Source organism: Sciurus vulgaris, assembly GCF_902686455.1.
Source record: "Sciurus vulgaris genome assembly, chromosome: 13".
NCBI lineage: Eukaryota > Metazoa > Chordata > Mammalia > Rodentia > Sciuridae > Sciurus > Sciurus vulgaris.
In genome coordinates, this window is record NC_136474.1 from 77485811 (window position 1) to 77506665 (window position 20855).

The 20855-nt window shown below is 38.1% G+C and overlaps 1 protein-coding gene across 2 annotated transcripts in view; it reads left to right on the top strand.

Moving 5' to 3' along the window:
- The window catches only part of DCC (DCC netrin 1 receptor), a 1229995-nt gene that overhangs the window by 1118069 nt on the left and 91071 nt on the right, over positions 1-20855 (top strand). For both annotated transcript variants that reach the window (XM_079109018.1, XM_079109019.1), the window contains exons 23-24: positions 6359-6521; positions 14213-14384. In XM_079109018.1, the coding sequence (XP_078965144.1) occupies positions 6359-6521; positions 14213-14384 (335 nt within the window). The remainder of the gene's footprint in view (positions 1-6358; positions 6522-14212; positions 14385-20855) is intronic.

Genomic DNA, 20855 nt, shown 5'->3' on the forward strand with positions numbered 1-20855 from the left:
TTTTAACTTTTACGAACACTTGAGAACCAGCCCATTGTTCAAGTGTATATTTTTGCTTTTATTAAGTTTAGTAGGAAAAAGATGAAACATTTTACTGTGACCAAACATCATCAAATTTATAAACAAATGGAATGCCCTTGGGACTGCAAAAAAAAAAAACAACAAAAAAAATTCAACTTTCACTAAATTGTCATGGAGTACAGGTAGGTCTTGGTTATTCAGACAATGGATACCTACATTAGCATGCTAACACCCGGAAAAACTACTATATTAAGATGCTATATTTTTTCCTTAGATTGGAGAAATCACATAACATAAAGAACATTGACCCACATCTTAGTGTCTGTTGAGGGCCAACTCTGTGCCCAGGCTTGGGGTCAGTTGACCTACTATCTCATGGTACAAGCACAGCAGCCTGTAGGGTACTTTCAGGTCTTTGAATTTTCCATGCATCTTCTCCAATGATGCCTGAAAGGTAGGTGCAGTCAGATTGCCTCCTATAACTCCTTATCACACTAGCAAGGTTTGTGAGCTCTGAATTTCCTTCCAATTTGGATCAGTGTTTTGACATGTTGAGATATGCAGTCAATCCTCCTTCATTGCAGATTGTGTATTTGTGAGAGTCACTTACATGTTGATATTTGTTTGTCACCTGCAAATCAATACTCATGGTGCTTTCCTGGTCTTTCATGGATGTGTACAAAGTGGAAGAACATTTGCGTTGCCCAAGGCTCCTATACCCAGCTGAGAAGAAGCAAGGTACCTCTGCCTGTGGCTTCATCTCCAAAGTAAACAAGTAACCTTTTCATGGCATATTTAATGTCAGGATTTTTTCATTTTGGTACCTTGTGTTGGTGATTTTACTTCTTAAAATGACCCACAAACATAACGAATGTAGTACTTTCTAGTATTTCTAAGCACAAGAGGGTTGTGCCAGGCTTTACTGAGAAAGTATATGTTGCGCTCTGTTTAGGCAGGAGTGATACTGCTCTTGGCTATGAATTCAAAGTTAATGAATCAACATCAGACACTTAATAAGGTGTGTTTAAAGAAAACACACATTATACAATGTTATATATTTTATTGATTAATAAAAATAGTGTCTGCAGAGGTTCAGAGGAACATAACCTTGTTTTTATCTATTGAAGCAAGAGTTCAGAATTCACTAACAGCGCTGTGTTTGTGACAACCTTACAGAACAAAACCCCTGCATCTAAAGACATCCTTGCACTTGACTTTCTTAACTCCTCATTTGATGTTGGATATTCTGAGCATTCAGCCTTTGATTCGAGATTGGGAAATTAATGAAAGACCTTGAATACGAAGCTTAAAACTGATGGGAACTTTTATTTAAAATCATAAAGGCCTAGAATCAAAGCCACATAATGGGAGTGAGTCCTCCTGCTTGCTAAATCACCAAGGCAAATGGCAGTATAATCTCACTAGTGCTCTGCAGGATTCAGTCATTATTTTCTGACTTGGAACATGATCTTCTTAGGTGGAAAGACATTTGAATAATTCTAAATAAGCAGGTTTCTTTAAATGTTCATAGGTACACCATTAAGTATGATCCTAAACCAAGTCCGATAAATGTTAAATTTAAGTCATGCTGATATAAACCATGAGCTCCAGAACTATCTACCTTGAAAGCTCTCAATGAAAGGTTAATTCATTCTAATCAATTAATTTATTGAGGTACAGAAAGAGCATATGAAGATATTACTATAAAATGACTTTTCCAATAATAAGTAAATCTGTGACCCAGAAGGTTCTGACCTTTTATTCCTTCCACCTTTCCTTTGTAGTAAATATAAAAATTACTTCAAGGAAATCTTATTTCTTTCATTTATAATCAGAATCTTTTAACATAAAGTGCCAAGACTTTTGGTGAGTTCTTTCCTCTGAGATTAAATCAGATGTGCTTATTATTTTCCCAGTAGTAATGAATCAATAATTATTTCATTGTCTTTTCAGTCATCTTTTGGTTAACTAACTTGTCAAAAGATATTGTTTCAATTTTTTTTTACAACTCATTTTATTGGTTCTTTTTAGTCATACATGATAATAGGATTCATTTTAGCATAATTATAAAGGCATGGATTTGTTCTAATTCAGTCCCCAGTACTTCCCCTTTCTCCTCCCCTCCTCCCTATCCTGGTTCCCTCTTTCTACTGATCATTCTGTTATTTACTTACATTTTTAAATTAGTGTCGTGAGGATATACGTGATGGTGAGATTCTCTGTGGTATGTTCACTTAGTACCTAGGAAAGTCGGGTCAGATTCATTCACTGTCTTTCTCTCCATCTTTCTTCCTTCTCTTTTACTCCACTTGTCTGCTCCACTGAACTTTCTTCTATTATTTTATTTTTATCCTCCACCCCCTTATTTTGGATTAACTTCTACATATCAGAGAAAACATTGACCTTTTGAGTTGTGGGGACTGGCTTATTTCACTTAGCATGATAATCCCCAGTTCCATCCATTTACCAACAAATTCCACTAAGTCATTCTTCTTTATGGCTAATATTCCATTGTGTACATATACCAAATTTTCTTTATCATTCATCTGTTGAAGGGCACCCAGGTTGTCTCCATAGCTTGGCTATTGTGAATTGTTCAGCTTAAGCTTTGATAAGGCTGTGTCACTGTGGTATCTGATTTTAAATCTTTTGTGTGTGTGTTGTGGTGTGTTTGTGAATGTGGTGTATATATGTATATATATATGTATGTGTATATATGGTGTGTGTGTGTATATATATATATATTTATGAGTGGGATAGCTGGATCATATGGTGGTTCCAATCCTAGGTTTTTAAGGAATCTCCGTACTGTTTTCCAGAGTGGTTGCACTAATTTGCTCTTCCACCAAAAATGGATGAGTGTACCTTTTATCCCACATCCTTGCCAATTTATTTAACTTGTATTCTTGACAATTGCCATTCTGACTGGAGTGAATGAAATCCTCAATGTAGTTTTAATTTGAATTTCTCTAACTACTAGAGATGTTGAACATATTTTTATATGTTGGTGGGCATTTACACTTCTTCTTTTCAAAAAAGTCCATTTAGTTCTTTTGCCTATTTATCGATTGGGTTATTTGAGGGGGCAGGGTTTGTGTTAAGTTTTTTGAGTTCTTTGGTATATCCTGGAGATTGATGCACTATCTGAGGAGCAGGTGGCAAAGATTTTCTCCCATTGTGCTGGCTCTCTGTTCCACACTCTTCATTGTTTCCTTAGCTGTAAAGAAGCTATTAAATTTGTTGCCATCCTACTTACTGATTTTTAGTTCTATTTTTTGAGCTTTTAGAGTCTTTTTAATGAAGTCAGTTCGTGAGCCAATGTTGAGTGGTGGGGGTTTACATTTTCTTCTAGTAATTGCAGGATATTTGGTCTAATTTTCTAGGTCTTTGATCCACTCTGTGTTGACTTTTGTGCAGGGTGAGAGAGAGTGGTTAAATTTCATTCTATTACATGTGGATTTCCAGTTTTCCAAGCTCCATTTGTTAAAAAGGCTATTTTTTCTCCAATATATGTTTATGTCGCCTTTGTCTAGTATGAGATGACTATATTTGTGTGGGTTTGTCTCTGTGTCTTCTATTCTTTTCCATTGGTCTTCATGTCTGCTTTGGTGCCAGTACTATGCTGTTTTTGTACTGCAGTTCTGTAGTATAACTTGAAGTCTGGTATTGTGATGACTCCTGCTTTGCCTTTCTAAAAATTTTTTTTGGCTATTCTGAGTTTCTTATTTTCCAAATGAATTTCATATCTGCTTTTCCAATTTCTATGAAGAACATCATTGGAATTTTAATAGGAATTTCAATAAATCTGTATAGCATCTTCCTATCCAAGAACATGGGATGTCTTTCTATCATCTAAGGTTTTCTTTAATTTCTTTCTTTAGTGTTCTATTGTTTTCATTGTAAAGGTCCTTTATCTCTTTTGTTAGATTGATTACCAAGGTTTTTTTAAAAATTTTTATTTTATGAAGCTATTATAAATAGGATAGTTTTTCTAATTTATTTTTCAGCAGATTTATCATCAGATTATAGTATAGGAGCTCAGTTGACTTATGAGTGTTGAGCTTGTATCTTACTACTTTGCTGAATTCATTTACAAGCTCTAGAAGTCTTCTGGTGGACTATTTTGGATCTTCTAAATATAGGATCATGTTGTCAGCAAACAGAGATCATTTGAGCTCTTCTTTTCCTATTTACATCCCTTTAATTTTCTTTTCTTGCCTGATTGCTCTAGCTAGAGTTTCAAGGAGTGTGCTTAATGGAGTGGTGAAAGTGGACATCCTTGCCTTGATCCTGTTTTTAGAGGAAATGCTTTCAGATTTTCTTCATTCACAATAGTGTTGGCTTTGGGTTTGTTATATATAGCCTTTACAATGTTGAGATAAATTCTAAGTTTTTCTAATGTTTTAAACCAGAATGGGTACTGTAGTTTATCAAATGCTTCATCTGCATCTATTGAGATAATCATGATTCTTGTCCTTAAGTTTATTTATGTTATGAATTATATTTATTGATTCTATATGTTGAACCAACTCTTTATCCTTGAGATGAAACCTACTTGATCATGGTACACTATCTTTTTTTAAAAAATGCTTTTTGTTCTAATTAGTTATACATGACAGTAGAATGCATTTACACATTTTGATAAGTTATACATACATGGAGTATAATTTCTCATTTTCTGATTGTACATGTTATAGGATCACATCAGTCATGCAGTCGTATATATACATGAGGTAAATATGTTTTTGTACACAGTTTGCCAATATTTTAAGAATTTTTGCAAGTACTGGGTTATTAATTTGGAAAAAATTTTATTTTGAAGATTATTCCTAAACAATCTGTAGTTTGGAAGTTCACCACAGAAGCATCCCAAATGCTATGGTAGATTGTTAATTTAGGCAAGCTTTTATTTAATGTTGCATGATGATATTATGAGCACTTACCCAGACATTGAGGCAGTTCCTTTGCATGGATTTTCTCTAATTCTGACAGTAAAAATACACTATATGTATTATTATTCCCATTTTACATGTGAGGGCACCAAGGTTAAGAAGGCCTAAATACTTTGTCCAAAAAATATAGAAAGCTAACATAGTTGTTAAAGAAAAATGTAAACCCAAGTCTAAGAAAAAAATCTAAGTTCATTGCATTTTGGTATGCTGTAAATTAACTTGCAAGTAAAATTGTAAGTTAATATTAACTTTTTAAAATTTATATCTTTTAATCATAAACATGACCTAGAATATTTTTAATTGCTCACTGAGTGATTTAAAGAATAGCCATCTTGATTATGTAAGCAACTTATCAAAAATGCCTTATTATTCTATTATTTTCTGCCTAAATTTTTCCTACAGTGAAATGCTGATGTGATACAAGAAAACATTTATATCAAGAATCTATGACACTTTTGAACCCAATGGTTGCTTTTGAATGGGATTCATGAACTCTTGACAAGTTGAAAATTCAATGTACTTTCTGGATAGCATATTAAGAGAAATAGAAGTAAATTCTGAGTGATTGATGTAAAAAGATTTGTCTTTTATGGCAACATATTAATAATCTTTTATCATAAATCACAGACTCTCTGGATCTTATCAGTTTTAAGTTTTTATCCTACAAATAGCATCTTTCTTCTCCTTTTCCTTTGTTCTCAATATTAGCTTAATTTTTATTGAGATGTAACTCACATACCATAAATTTACCCTTTCAAGAGTTCAAGTGAGTTATTTTTAGTGCAGTCATAAGTTATGCTGCCATTGCCAATATGTAACAATATCTAATTCCAGAACATTTTCATCACCCCAAAGGGAAACCTATACCCACCAGCGGTCCTTCTCCATCAGTCTTTTTCCATACACTGGCAAACACCAAAATACTCCCTCTCTCTATGGATTTACCTATTTTAGATATTTAGTTTAGGTGTTATTATCCAGTATGTAGCCTTCTTTGTCTGGCTTCTATCACTTAGTATAATATTTTCATGGTTCATCCACAGTGTAGCATGTGTCAGTACTTTTTTTATGGCTGTATAATGTTCCATTACATGAATATACCACATTCACCAGCTGATAGACATTTGATTTGTTTCCAACTTGACTCTTAAGTAATGCTGCTGACTCTTAAGTAATGCTGCTACCAACATTCCTTGGCAAATTTTTGTGTGGATGCACATTGGTCTTTATCTTGGGTGGAAAGTTTAAGTCTTTTCCTCTCACTTTTCATTGCTCATTCTCAGAACAATGGGAACTCTTCACAGTCCCTACACCCTACAGAGCTTGATTAACACTGGCAGCCACATCTTCCCAGACCTGAACTCCATGTGTTCATCTTTTCCCAGAGCCACCCATTGGGCAGATGCACCCACCACATGGCAGTGTCACCCCCCAGAGGAACAGCAACCTGCTTGTGATCATCGTGGTCACCGTGGGTGGCATCACAGTGCTGGTGGTGGTGATCGTGGCTGTGATCTGCACCCGTCGCTCTTCAGCCCAGCAGAGGAAGTAAGTAATAGCCAACTCCTAAGAGGGAGAAGTCGCAGTCCTGTGTTCCTTCATAACGGACCCTGGCAAACCGTGCCTCTGTCCGTTCCAGGAGTAAGAGTGAGTAAGGTCTAGACCTGCAGACCTAACGAGAGCAACCGCGGAGCCCCACTTGCGTTTCTGCTAGCTTTTACTCCTCAGCTCCACCTCTTCTTTTCAAGTAAGGGCAGGTGTTCTTTAAGTAACACTCACAGAATGGATTCCACCACATCCCTGCTTCTGGCTCTCTCAGCAAGCGTGTGTAGACAATTGAAGGCAGTGTTCTCTGTAAGTACTTATTTATCACTTTTGACAGGGAGGCCCGGAGGCAGTTAATCAATGCTAGTTGAATGGATGACCAAATATAGAATATCAAACTCAGTGTCTTTACAATCGTATGGGGTGCTTAGCTTGGAGGCCATAGTAAAAAAAAGGAGAGAGATTCCAGAGATTCCAAAGCGTTCCTATTTTCTTGCTATGGTTAATGGTCAGAAATGAAAAGTATTGAGGAGTTTTAATATATTTTCATATTATATCGCCCTAGGTTCTAGTACATGCAGAAAATGTTGGATCAAAATGCAAAGTTTAGAATAAAAATGTGGTTTTAATGCAGCTCGTCCCCTCGCAGCTACCCATAATCAGTATCTTTGCCTGTGTCAGCCAACTGGGAAATTCAGCCATCATCTCCTAGTCATTGTCTGTCTCTTGGGCTCCCTAGACCTTGCCAAATCCAGTCTGATATGTTTTTCAGGTATACTCCCTGGCCGACTTGGTTATTTTGGAGGCCTCAGGCATAGGGCTGGCTCCAAAACCCTGAGGCTGGGCGCACAGGTGGCTGGTTTGACAACTCTATGCTATGCTTAACACTAGACAAGGATTCTCCAGCAAGTCATTTTCTCTCTTCACTTGCTAATAGCACAGATTTTCTTTTACAAATCCTATGACTCTATTTGTTGATCTCCAGTTTATCTCCATCACTCCAAAGTGAGGTGTTTAGAAACAGAATTGGCGAGGGTGTACCTACTAAAGAAAGTGGCAAAGAGTTATAGAGGCAATCTTTGTATTTAATGCATTTCTCTGGCAGGACAAATTGTGTATCCAGCTGCATTTATGAATTGAACTGTCTTCAAGCAGCTGTATTGTGGTCTATTCTGCCCAAATGACAACTCTGATAGAACAAGCTTAAGAAGGCCAGCCTCATTGTCAGCCTCCTGGGAAGACACGATCACTCTGAGTGCTGGACACTCAATAAGGCTTTAGGGAGAAAAGAAATAATTAGTGTTTTAATCTGTTTTCTGTTGCTATAACAAAGTTCCTGAGGCTGGATAATTTGTTAAAAATAGTGATTTATTCTGGGCTCACAGTTGTAGAAATCCAACAGTGTAACACTGGCATCTGTTCAGCTTTGAGTAAGAGCCATCTGTAGCTATATGCATGGGAAAAAATGAAGGAGCAAGAGGGCATGTGTGGGAGAGAGGTCACAGGCACAGAAAGGAAGCAAGAGATGAGAGATAGCTTACTACAACCACCCATTCTTACCCTAATGCACCTAGTCCCAGGAGAGCAAGAATTCCTTCCTGCAGTACAAGAATTAACCCCTCTTAAAGGACTCAACACCTCTCAACACTGTCACCCTGGGGGCCAGGCCTCAGTGTGAGCTTTGGTGGGGACAAACCTCACTCAAACCATAGCATGAAGACATTGAATGATCTCTCCATCCAGTGTTCCTAGGAAAGGGGACATGTGAACCTGGAATGGTGGGACATCAAGGCATCAGGTCTCTGAAGAAGATCTGAGAAGGATTTGCATAAAGGGAAGAGGGAAGGAAACCCCACAACTATACTTGGCCTATTTGAGAATTGCTTATGAAACCCTGGTGCATTCACTAAGTGAACGGAACCTAACCAAATCATCTGTAATGGGTTCGTGTTTCAGTTTTTTTTATTTTTCTCCCTTACTGTCATTATTGTGACAAGAAAGTTTGACAGTTATGTTGACTGACGAACTTTATTTCTGAACTTGTTTTCTTCCTCTACAGAGAAAATACTCTTCTTCCCAATGTGCAAAAGTGAAATCTGACACGATGTTAAAAAATTCAAATCATCTTAAATCCCACACTAAGCCCTTCCAGAAAAAAGCTTGAAGATTTTATTTGGAAAGAGCAGATGCTGAGCCCTGAGTATAACTTACTTATAAAATTAGGAGATGAATGAAAAAATAAGTCATTCCATGAATGATTAAAGATCAAAAAAGTAAATTTCCAGTTCCCTTGATTTTTTTCACCTGCCCCCAGAGTCTCTTAGTATTTACTTGGGCATTTTCCCACTTAATTTCATCTTCCTTCAGCAGCAGACCAATTGGCTATCACCATGTTCTCATTGTTTGCATCTCTTAGCAGAAAGAGAAAAGGAAAATTTTTCCTAAAGTTGTTTCTGAGTTTTAATTGGGTTTTTCTTGATTTCATCAGGAGTGCCCCACACACACACACACATACACACACAACCACAATCGAGACCTTTAGACCAAACTGAGTAATGCAGATGAAAGTAAAATCAATTCCAATCTGAAACAGAAATAAGGTTCTTTGCAGAGCTCTCAGAAAATGGGACTTTAATGTAATTAATAAGGTGAAGTAGAAAACACATTAAGGGCTTCTTTAAAATGTATCTTTTTTGTTTGAGACTTTCTTTTGTGTTTTATTGAGGACCTAGAATTATATCCAAGTGGGTTGAAACATTTTCTATGTTACTGTAATACCCTCTTCAAGTTAGTACATGTACATTTTGTTCTATGTTTTATCATAATTTTTATTGATACAAATACTCAATAACAACAGAAGCTATCTGATTAATTCAGTCTAATGGACAAGATTTCATTTTTACCATATAAATCAGATAATAGAAGTTAGAACCCAAGTTCCAGTTCTGATTCTACTGTTTTTAAATTAAACTAATTGTGTTACCAGTGAGAAGACCTTTAATCCCTAGGTGCCCATTCCTTCAAACATAATGAATTTTAGGAATAAATACTTATTATCATCCCCTCAACCATTTTAAACACTAAAACGTCCCATGGAATACCAATAAACTGTAAAAACACTTGGTAACATTTGGCTTTAAAATCATATGAAATAAAAACCATTTTGCTCGCCTTTTGACTTAGTTATTAATTAGTAGGGTTTTTTTTTTTTTTGATACTTTGACAATATTCCCTTAAACATTTTCAGTAAGTGAAATGACAGTAGAAGACCATGATACAGAAGAATTATGCTGTGTGAAAGCTTATGTTGGGTTTTCTCTGTGTATTTTAATAAAGTAACAACATTTTCCCAGTAAACATATGGGTCACATGCTTTGTCAACTTAAAATGTATATATATAGATACTAAAGACAAAACATTTGACATTGAACATATTCTAGAATGCAGAACACAGAGTTATTACATTTCTAAGCAATTATCTGGATAGACAATTAATAATCTTGTCTGAAGACATTTAATTTAAATATGTAAATAAAAACAAGTTTCCCTTGATAGAATCACTAGTTAGCTGAACTATCTATTTGATCTGACATATGCACAGCAAGTTTTAAAGATAAGCACAAATTCAAATCTTGACAAAAGTAGTCATTTTCAATAATGAAGATCAAATGTTTAAGTTCTTACATGACTTATTTTTAACACTTACAGATTACAGTCACTGATTTTCAACTTTTTAATTGTTTTCAATATTCACAGGAATGTCTAACTGGCAACTACTAAGTCTTTAATGTACCTTAATTTCATCTCAGAAAATCTAGGTATATTTGAGTATGAAGAATATGCCCTGAGTATCTAAGACTTTTTATTTTATTTTTAATAGCTGTTAGTAGAATATACAAATAATCAGTATGGGAGATGGAGAAAGAAGAGGACATATTTATTCCTTCACTACATCTTCCTCTGGCTAACTCCTAACCATTTCTTCCCATTCACTTCAGACTTCCTTCCCTCTTGAAGACTTCCTTAAACACCTTATTTCCTGTCTCCATCTCCGCCAGCTCTCAGGCACATCCTTGACCACTTTGGTTCCTAGGGAACTGTTTGCTTCCTGTGAACAACTTGACCAGGGGATGCCTAAGTACAGAGTGAGAACTTTGTGATTTGTTACAATGTGGCAAAACAATCTCTGAGGAGACAGTACTGTTTAGAACTTCAACTTAAATGAAAGGGACACAAACAATGCTGCTTCCAACTCACTCACACCCCTCATACCCTGCTCAAAAGTGAAAAGGAAGGAAACCCCTCTTGGAGTGATAGGTTATTCGCACAGTAGGTGACAAAGGGACCTGTCAGGAACCAGTTTTCTGAAGAAGCAGCTTTTGGAAAATGAATAACAAAAAGTTCTTTTTTATTCAAGAGATCATTTCATGCTTAGCATATGATCAACATCAGTCAAAGTAGTAAGTCTGATTAATTTGTGAGCAAGGCCTCTATGGTTTAGTCTCCTCTACTTCTTCAGCCTTACTGCCTGCCCTGTCCCAGCATGTGCTCCTTACTGCAAAAATGCAGAAATTTCCAGGAGCCAAGCCACTTTTCATTCATCTAACTGAGTTCCCAATGCCACACCCAGCTTTGCAGTACTTAGTACATTTCTTGATATATAATTGATAGTCCATAAATGGTAGCTGAATAAATAAATGAATGAATACTGTTAAACAATGCACAATGTAAAAGAAGTGAAAGAAACAGTTTGCTCTGGTACTATTAGAGGAATCCAATTTTCAGAGAGGGAACAGCTGAATAGTTCAATAACACACCTGGCATTCAATGCCAAGTGAGTAGTACAGAGAGACCAGGGAAATTATTATATATATTTTAATATTATGCTATTCTGAAGTGGTTAGGAAGGCTTCCTGGAGAAGAGTAGCTGGAAGGAAACCTTAAAGACTTAAGGAAGTTAGGCTGCAAATGCATTCTGGACGTAAGTTAAACAAACGTGTAAGCAAAGCAAAAACGAAAAGTTAGCTTGAAATAAAAATAAGCAAAACTAAACAATTCTCTAGACAGCGCTTTTCAAACTTCCCAGGAGGGCTGTTAGAATAGATTGCTGGCCACCCCGGGTTTCTGATTCAGCAGTTCTGAGGTGGAACCTGAGCATGCACATTCCCGACCAGTTTGCCAGTTGGTGCTGATGTCTCTGGTCCAGGGGCCACACTCGGGGGACCCGTAGGGTGATCATCTGTATACACACTCTGAAGATTCCAGTGGTAAATAGAGGAACTATGGGCTGCAGTGAGCCTGTTTTGTTTAAAAACCAACAGATGGGTAGAAGGTCAGGGTGACAGCTGTTCCTGTAAATTTTAAGACAAATTTCAGACAATTTGGTCATGAGCACTTGTTAGTTTATTGCACACCTGCTGCTGTGAGGGAGGGAGGGTTGAAGGGGAGGCCTCTCGAGGCCAAAGATTTCCCTCTTGAAAAGAGAGATTATAGAAAATAAAAGTGGTTCAGTGGTCACTGACTGAATGTATACAAAAAAGAAAGAAAGTCTGTTTACAGATCTTTAGATTTTACTGTAGGCTAGGTAGGTGAGTAACTAATTAGAAAAACCCTTGATCTGATTAAAATGCATCAGAAAAATGTTTATGCATTTTATGAGGCAAGATCATTTTTTCCTAGATAATTTTATGAATCACAACTCAAAAAAGTTTCTGCCTCAGTCAATGTTTGAAACTTTTTTATAAACAGGAGAAGCCAGGAGAAACTTGACACTGGAGTCATGGGAACTGATGAATGAATGTGTTACTAGGCATGCATGTAAGCCTAGGGTGACCAGAATTTATAATTTATTACTGATTTCAAGTTTTTGGACTGTTTTTTCCCCACAGGCTATTTAAATAATGAGTTATCATGAAGAGTCTATGTGTCCTGCATATAGGAACTGGTACTTCTCTGCATGCAGTCATTTGATGCTGGGGTTAAGGTTTTTTAGCACTTCAATCTGATAGAGAAAGAGATGACAGGGTAAAACCTCCAAGTTTGAGAATGAAGTTAAATTCTTCTATTTTGTCACTGGGGTAGGTGACATAAAATGTGTGTGAGTTGCAAATCAGATGAAGGGGTCACGTGAAGTTTTAGGAAATAAATTCAGGAAGTGGCAGTTGCCAGGAAGTTATTCTCTAAGACACAGGAAAATGATCTAAGTTATTTTAAACCTTGGTTTAGAGACTCTGAGGAGCTTCTGGCAGGATACCAACACAATGCAGGTAGCTGTTGGGAAAATATCAGAGCAGAGAGCCACATTGTTTCTCTCCTAAATTACAAAACAGATATTAAGTCTGGAGGCCTTTGTTTCCTTTCCTCATGAGCATGCTTAAAGAAAGCAGGGGGAAAAATGAACAAATCACACCACCAAACATTTATTAATTGCCAAATATTTGCAAAGCTTCTTATTTAATTGTTATGAAGGCAAAGTCACTCCCATTGACTTTGCACAGGTTACGATGCTTTCACTAGTAGCTTGTTTGAGTCACTTATCACCCATGGAAAGCAGTGACTACAATAAGTACTTCGTTACAAATGAGAAAAGAGATGCTTCTCTGGTCTGTCAATGCTAGGACAATTTGTTCACATTCTTTGCAAAAAAGGCATTATTATTTTGCAAGAAATAGAAGTTACAGATAGAGATTTTAAAATGGTAAGATTGTACAGCAGGGGTCAAAATCTATTTCTGAAAAGAGCCAAATAAAAAAAAAAAGGATTTCAAGCCATATAGCCTTCATCACAAGCATTCAGTTCTGCCACTGCAGTGTAAAAACTATGAGCATGACCGTATACCAATAAAACTTTATTTACAAAAACAAACTGTGTGCAGATTTGGCCCACAAAGCTAGAGTTTTCTGACCCCCTGCTGAAGAGAATGGCTAACATGGACATCATACTGCTTTACTTAGCAGGCAGGGAACATTTAAATCTCACTAGCCTCAAGGTGAAATTATTGCTGAAAAAAAATAAGTTTATGGCTGCTAAATCCTTATTGAGGCAAATAGGAGACATTTGAGGCACATTTTCAAGAGATGGATCTTTCACTTCTGTTTTCAAAGGATGAGTCTCATTGTGTTTGAATCCAGACACTTGGTGACTCCAAGGCAAAAGTGTTTTATTCACCTAAGAATGTCCTCATGTGGCCTTTTGTTTTCAAATAGCAGGCATCCCAATTGCATGTTAAATTATACAGCAGAGGTACAGACTTCTTCTAAGCCCCCATCTCAGCTGTTGGCACAGATTCTGGCCTTTTTATTTCTCTCTGCCCTTTCAAAGCAACTCCTTCATTTATCTCCTAAGCAGATGTTGCAGTCAGGTACCTTATGCCTAGCTCCAAAGATTGGCATATGGCTTCATCTAACCCATTGTCACCTTGCGCATGAATCTGCAGCCCACGAAGCTGCAGTAAGGAGCTTTCTGGCAGGCAGCCGAGGCCCTGGGGATTCAGCGCCACATCTCTTCTGATGCAGCGAAGCTCAGGGGAGAAGAGGAAAGGCAGCCAAAATAAGTCTGCTGCCAATTTTGGGGCTTCACGGGGTTCCTCCTGGGAGTGCTTTTGTTTCCTGCTTCCAGCTTGAATTGACCAAAGAAAGTGAGGAAGTGCCATGGAACACAGGTGCTCACATTCGCCTTCTCACTTCGCTCCCTAGGAAGCGGGCCACCCACAGCGTGGGCAAAAGGAAGGGCAGTCAGAAGGACCTCAGACCCCCTGACCTTTGGATTCATCATGAAGAAATGGAGATGAAAAATATTGAGAAGCCATCAGGAACTGACCCTGCAGGAAGGGACTCCCCCATCCAGAGCTGCCAAGACCTCACACCCGTCAGCCACAGCAGTCAGAAACCCAGCTGGCAGCAAGAGCACTCTCATTCAGGTAACCACTTGCTAGCTGGAGCAGGGAAAACTTACCCCTCTGAACTCCACAGGGACTTGCCACTTCTCATGGGGAGCTATTCCCGACTCCTTTGTATGTCATTGTGGGTCATTATCAATAATTAAAATTGCCTCATAGAAATTTGGTTGATGAACCAGTGATACATCTCTATTCTCCATCATCCCATTGCCTGCCTTAAACAATCTGGGGTCATCTTGTTAGTGGGAAGCCACAGCATGGAGTATATGACCGACCCTGTTGCTTCTTTATCTCAGGAAACACAGCGATGGTACTAATTCCACTCTGAGGCAGCTTGGGCTGTCAATGCGAATACTGAACACTGGGAGAATAAACAACACAAATCGTTGGTAGTTGTTTTATCGCTATCTTCTTCCAGTTGGGCTGGAAACCTCAGATCAGCTCACAGCACTGTTTCTGGTGAGGGCTGTCTCCTTGCTGGCGGACGGCCGCCTCACTCCATCCTCACGTGACAGAGACAGCAGCTCTTAGGCGTTTCTTCTTAAGTGGACACTAGTGCCATTGGATCAGGGCCCTGCCCTTATGACTCACTTAAACCTTTAATGTTTCCATAAAAAGCCCTATGTCCAAACATAGTTACTGGGGGCTAGAGCATTAATGTATGAATTTGGTGGGGGGGCGCACAATCCAGGGTTTAGCACTCATGTTCAAATGAAAAGTTGTTCTTTCTTTCCTCTTTTAATAATCTTCCTTGTTTCTCAAACAAAGATGCAGAAAGTAAGAAAGTAAATGTTTTGTCCAAAGTCACACAAATAGTTGTTGGCTGAGTTGGAATCCAAAAGGTTTCTTTTAAACACCTAGCTTATGCAGTCTTCCCACTACATACTGTTGCTGTACTTATTTAAAAATACTGGACTTGGAGTTTTTTTAAAAATTGTATTAAACTTCTCAGAGGTTCTCATGGAAGCCTTTTACAAAGTCCCTGTTTGGGGGTTGCAGCGAAGGTTAACTGTAACTGTGAAATGTGACCATTTCTTAGCAGCGATTTCCAGATCGAACTTCGAAGGGACTGTTTTTTGCATCTTTATATTCTGTGTAACTCCCAAACACTCCTCCACTTTGAGGTGTTATATATAAAAATTGGTATTTGGGGTTGATGTCTGTGATTTTGCCCACGTAGCAGTATAATAGAGTGCCTTAGAGAGGGCAAGAGTCTTTGTGAAATGATGAGTGTCATTACTGAGAGAAATTACAAAGAAAATGCTCATTTCCAGCCCTCTCATGTCTCTAACTCTCTGTGGACTAGCAGAGGAGTAACCTGCAATGCTGGATCTTGAGAAGAAGCATCTTCCTAGTCCAGTTTATGAATCTAGATGACAAAGGCCCATGTGAACTGCCCTCCCATTAGAGACCACGGTAGTGGGTGCCAGTCTTCTCCAAATTTCGGTGATGACTGTAGTTCATGGCTTTCCCTGCCAACATTCACTGGGTATGTGCTCTCTGAGCACTGAAATGGAGTTAGATCCCTTAAATTCCTGTATAGTCCCACCTCTGTGACTTGCTGTGTGACCATGGGCATGGAGCATTAACTTCTCTCAGCATCCTCACCTATAAAAGATGATTTTAGCCCAAATTATCTTTGGTTTCTTTAGAGATTTAAGATCCTCAAGTTTTAGGATTGGTATTAGAATAAAAAACCCAGGTATCACATCTTTGCATAATACAGCAGCTCCTGTTAATGGCTTTCTCCCATGCGCAAGTCAGTCTTTCATGCACTGTGCATGTGCACGCTAGTTAATTCCCATAAAAGCCTTACAGATGGAGAAAATGAGACCCAAGAGGCCAGACCTGCCCAAGTGCTCACAGTATGTAACTGGTTAGGCCTAGAGGCATAACTTAACTTGAGAATCTTCACCATTGTATAATTTCTGGAAATGTAGTCAGTTCATTGGATCCTAAGAAAGTTAAACCTGCTGACATCACTGTAACTTTGCCTCATTTGAAGGACTTAGTCTCTCCTCAATAGGACATTCAGGCCAAGTTCTTAACACTACACCTGCCATTTTACACCTCAGCAATTTTAATCTCATGAACAAACAGCATGTTAATTGTTTCCCATTTCAGGGAAAGAGGGTTTCCCCTGATCTAGTCAAGCTTAGAATTTAGTTAATGTAATCCAGACTTCATAGGGTTTGAATTACAACATTCAGGCTGCTGTTTGAAAAATTGAAACCTTCAAGCACCCTCTGATGGGAATGTTTAATTGAAAATTAACACCTCTCTACCCCATTATTGTGCATAGTTTGAACTCAGTTTATTATTTAACTGCTTGCTACACCCACTTGAGAAAGCCCTTCTCACCCGTGCTTTACTCAGGTCCAAAATTTTGCAATTCTAGAAATAATGACGAGTGAAAAAATAGAGGTGGAAAATGAGTAATGTGCTTTTAAAAGAGTGTTAAGTGCTTATCATGCTCCCTGCGAGCAGTCAAGTGGCTGTTTAAGTCAACCTCTCAGGAGTTTTTATGTTGTAATGGGTAACTTTTAAAGAATGAAAAATATTCAGTCCTCATAGGAATGGATATGATTTTAACCTACTCAGATCTGCAAAGTAGACATTTTTGTTTATACATGCTCAAGTAATAGTTCATGAACAACTTCATTTAAGATCCACTGTGCTGCTGGATGTCATTTTCTTATTGTAGACAGTAGCCATATACAAGGTCTTCCTAGCTTTATTTTCTGTCTACTTCTATCAGTCCTGGGTGCTGCCTCCTCAATTTCTTTCCAAAACACAGATGAGTCCCTGACATTGCAGAATGAAGTCAGTTACTTGGCATCAAAACCCTGGCTACCTGACCCCAAAGTTCTCTGCCCTGTCCTCGTGGCCACTATATCCCTCCACATGTGCCAAAGTCTAGTCATGAAAATCCACCAAACACTCTGGAAAAAGTTCATTTTTCATGACTCCATGCCATAACTGGTAGCATGACCAACTCAGCCTTGGCAAAACTTTCTTTTCCCAACTGAGTAAAGCTCTCACCTTTTAGACTTTCTTCCCAATGCTTTGTTTTCCAAGAAGGCTTTCTTACATTATTTTATCTGTTTGTCCTCTGTTTGTCCATAATATCCAACTCATTCTTCACTGTTTTTTCCCATTTCTTATAGTTTGATATTTATGTTTCTAGCTTAATGACCAGATTTTAAATTCTTTAAGGACAGAGGACTTGTTAGATTCTCATTGTAACTTTCTGATCCCTGCCCAGTCTCTTATTTACAGCCTATTATTTTATAATTACCCAATAGATGCTTGTTGAGTTGAATCATGACCCAAGTGTTTGCGGAAACAATCATAGACTAATGGGCTTTACAGACTAATAGAAGTGTAGGTTGGAGAATGTAAAAGCAACAGTATCCATGTCTGTGGATTTTGTCCATTTTACTGATCTTGGGGGAGATTTAAAAGGTGTTAAAAGTATGTTTCTAACTGAGGAAAGCATATTCAGCAATCACTTAATAAAACAAAAGATCAAGAGAAAAACAAGTTTTCTGTGATTCAAGAAATGGCGGTCACCCTTGTAGATGATTCTGACCTCTTCTGCCCTTTACTTGGCCTCCACTCTTCCTCTTGTTTCTTGGTAGCAGAAAATTTATAGACTTGAATTTCACCAGCTACTTGTAATTCTGAGTTCAGAAAGGAAAAGCACATAAAAACTAATGCCACCCATGAGGTTCGAAATTATGGGTAGAGAGTATGAAAAGAACTGGACTTACTTTTGACAACTTGATAGCTGTGTACCTAGCACATGGCTAGGTGTGGTAAAACATCAGGAAAAAGAACAGTTCCATGGACTCTATTCAAGAAGCTTATAATATGATTAAGAAAAGGATATTAGCATTCCCAGCTCAATGTAAAAAATACAGAATTTCAAATCAGATAGTATGTCTACATACAAATGTCGCAGAACTTCAGATGGACAATCACTTCGGGCTACAGCAGAAAAGACTTCAAACCTAATACTGAATTTCAAATGCAAAAGTACAACTTGAATCAATACAGAGACATTCTTGGGGAAAGATTAGTTGACCCTTTTTGAGAGGAGACCTGGGATTGGAAAGTCAGGAAGCCAAGAGGGTGAGCAAATAGTGAAGATTGCTTGATGTGTCCGGAGAAACACTAGGGCACCACTTTGCAGAATATGCAATGGTAGAGAGAGAAATTGGTAATGGAGCTTTTCTGATCTCTCTGCTCTGAAGTGGTAGTTCTCAGGCATTTATTCCTATCTTTCAACCCAGTAAAGACCTACTATTGACAGCAGCCACTAAAGACCTGCATGCCACCCTGCATCAAGAGTCATAAACCCTATTCACTCTTGGCCACTGATGCCAATCTTCCCTGTTTTACAGTGTGATTGTGGGGCAGGGCAAGGACAAGATGACCTGAAATAGAAAATAGGTTTGGGGCCTTAGTACTAGTCACCTTCCAAGAGCTGTCTTGGCCTGTTTTGTGCCCTTCTCTTATGACTTTTCTGTTGTGACACTTTCACTTTTCCCAGTGCTCTGCCTGATTGCAAACAAAACCATTTCCTTTCCCCTGCAAGGCCTCTTTCCTTCTCTGTGTCCTACGGTGAGTGGAGACAGCGTCTTAAATCACACATGCCTACACCCTCCCACAACCCACCAGGTTCGCCTCTTAGAGGCACTCTGATTTCTCTTCACCCCACCCCAGTCCTTCCCATAGTAATGAATCCACTAATGGTGAAATCATCATCGGAGCTAGTGAGACTCAAGCACTTAAAATGCAACCCTGAGTTTATTAATCTAAGTCACAGTTTACTCATCTATAAAATGGGGCTGATAACATCTGTTTCATAGAACCATTAATACTATTCTCACCCTGTTCATGGCAACAGGTTCTTCCAATTCATTTATTCTTCACAGAATAATCTTTCTAAAGTACCTATGCCACTGTTCTACTTAAAATATCTTCAGTGGATTTTTGTCTCTTACCAATAAGTTCTGGAGTCTGGTAGACTATATAGGAAGTCTTATTATTTCATGTCTGTAAACTCATCTGCCTCACCGTACTCTATCTGGTAAGTTTCCTCATCCTTTCATTCTCACCTCACATGCTACCTCCTCTGAGAAGTCTTCCACCATTTTTAGGTAAAGTCATGAATCCTGTTTACTAATTATGATACCTACATAAAAATCGTGTGTGTTTTCTAATTTTTGGAAATTACCATGTCGTTATGACTTTTAACTTAACCTGTTTCCTTTGCACACATTTATGCACCTCTCCAGTACGAATTTTATGTCCCTAATGCTTAGAGCAGTAGTTCCACTGGACACATTTGTTGAGGGGATGGATGGAGCATGAACATTTATGTGAAGGAAGAAATACACTGGCTCCCACCCGTGACATTAGTCACACATAGGAGTCCAGCCAGCAGGGGGCTCATATTCTGGTATCTTCATACTGCAACTGCCAGACACATGGTCACTTGGAGAAGAAAGAGCTATCATACTCTTCTGCCGTTGCTCCCTGTGCTGCTTGGAACTTCACTCAGACATAACACATCTTGCATCTGCCTTTGAAATAAGCTTGTGCACCACCCAGAAAGAGAAGGCTGTCATGAGTCATTCTGTGGCTGTGGAGAGGATGATCTTATATAAACCTTATATAAACCTCCATGTTGTATTCCGGGTAATGGGCTAGCTCTTGGGATGATACAGTTATCCAGAAAAGTGCCCATATTTATAGAAATAAATAATGCAGCCTCATTAAATCTACAAAGCATTATGTAATGTACTAGAGGGCACATGAGGAGACTTAGTGGAAAGAAAGTTTCCAGAGAGCACCAGCAACCATCGAATCATTAGCAATTAAGTCTTTATATTTATTCTGTTAATAATTGAGTTGTTAATCAGAGTTCATTCTAAATTTATGTGACTCATATTTACAACAACTAATAAACTTAATGGATTTTAGATATGTGTCGGTTTATGATATGCATGATTGGGGCACTTTACCTGGTTCATCAGCAACCAGGTAAAGAGAGATGGACTAATTATAGTTAGAATTATATAAATCGGTACTTCAGAACTTTTCTTACTTGAGAACTGTAAGAAGGAAGAACTGTAAGAATGGAAGAACCATTTTTCTACAATCAAAATATACTATCGATCTCTCTCAGTTCTTTGGCCCCCTGATATTGACTTTTCCGTTTTTGCCCCCTCACTTTCATAAGATAGATCTGATTTGTGAAATAGGATATTTATGCTAAAACTTCAGATCAACTGACACCCATTATCATCATATTCAGGAATCCAGATGGTCTGGCATAGTACTGCTTTTGCATTGATGCTTGTGAAGAAGTTCAATATTTCTAAACGTTTTTCCTGCCCTAGAAGATTTCCCAGGCACCAGTCTTTACCTGT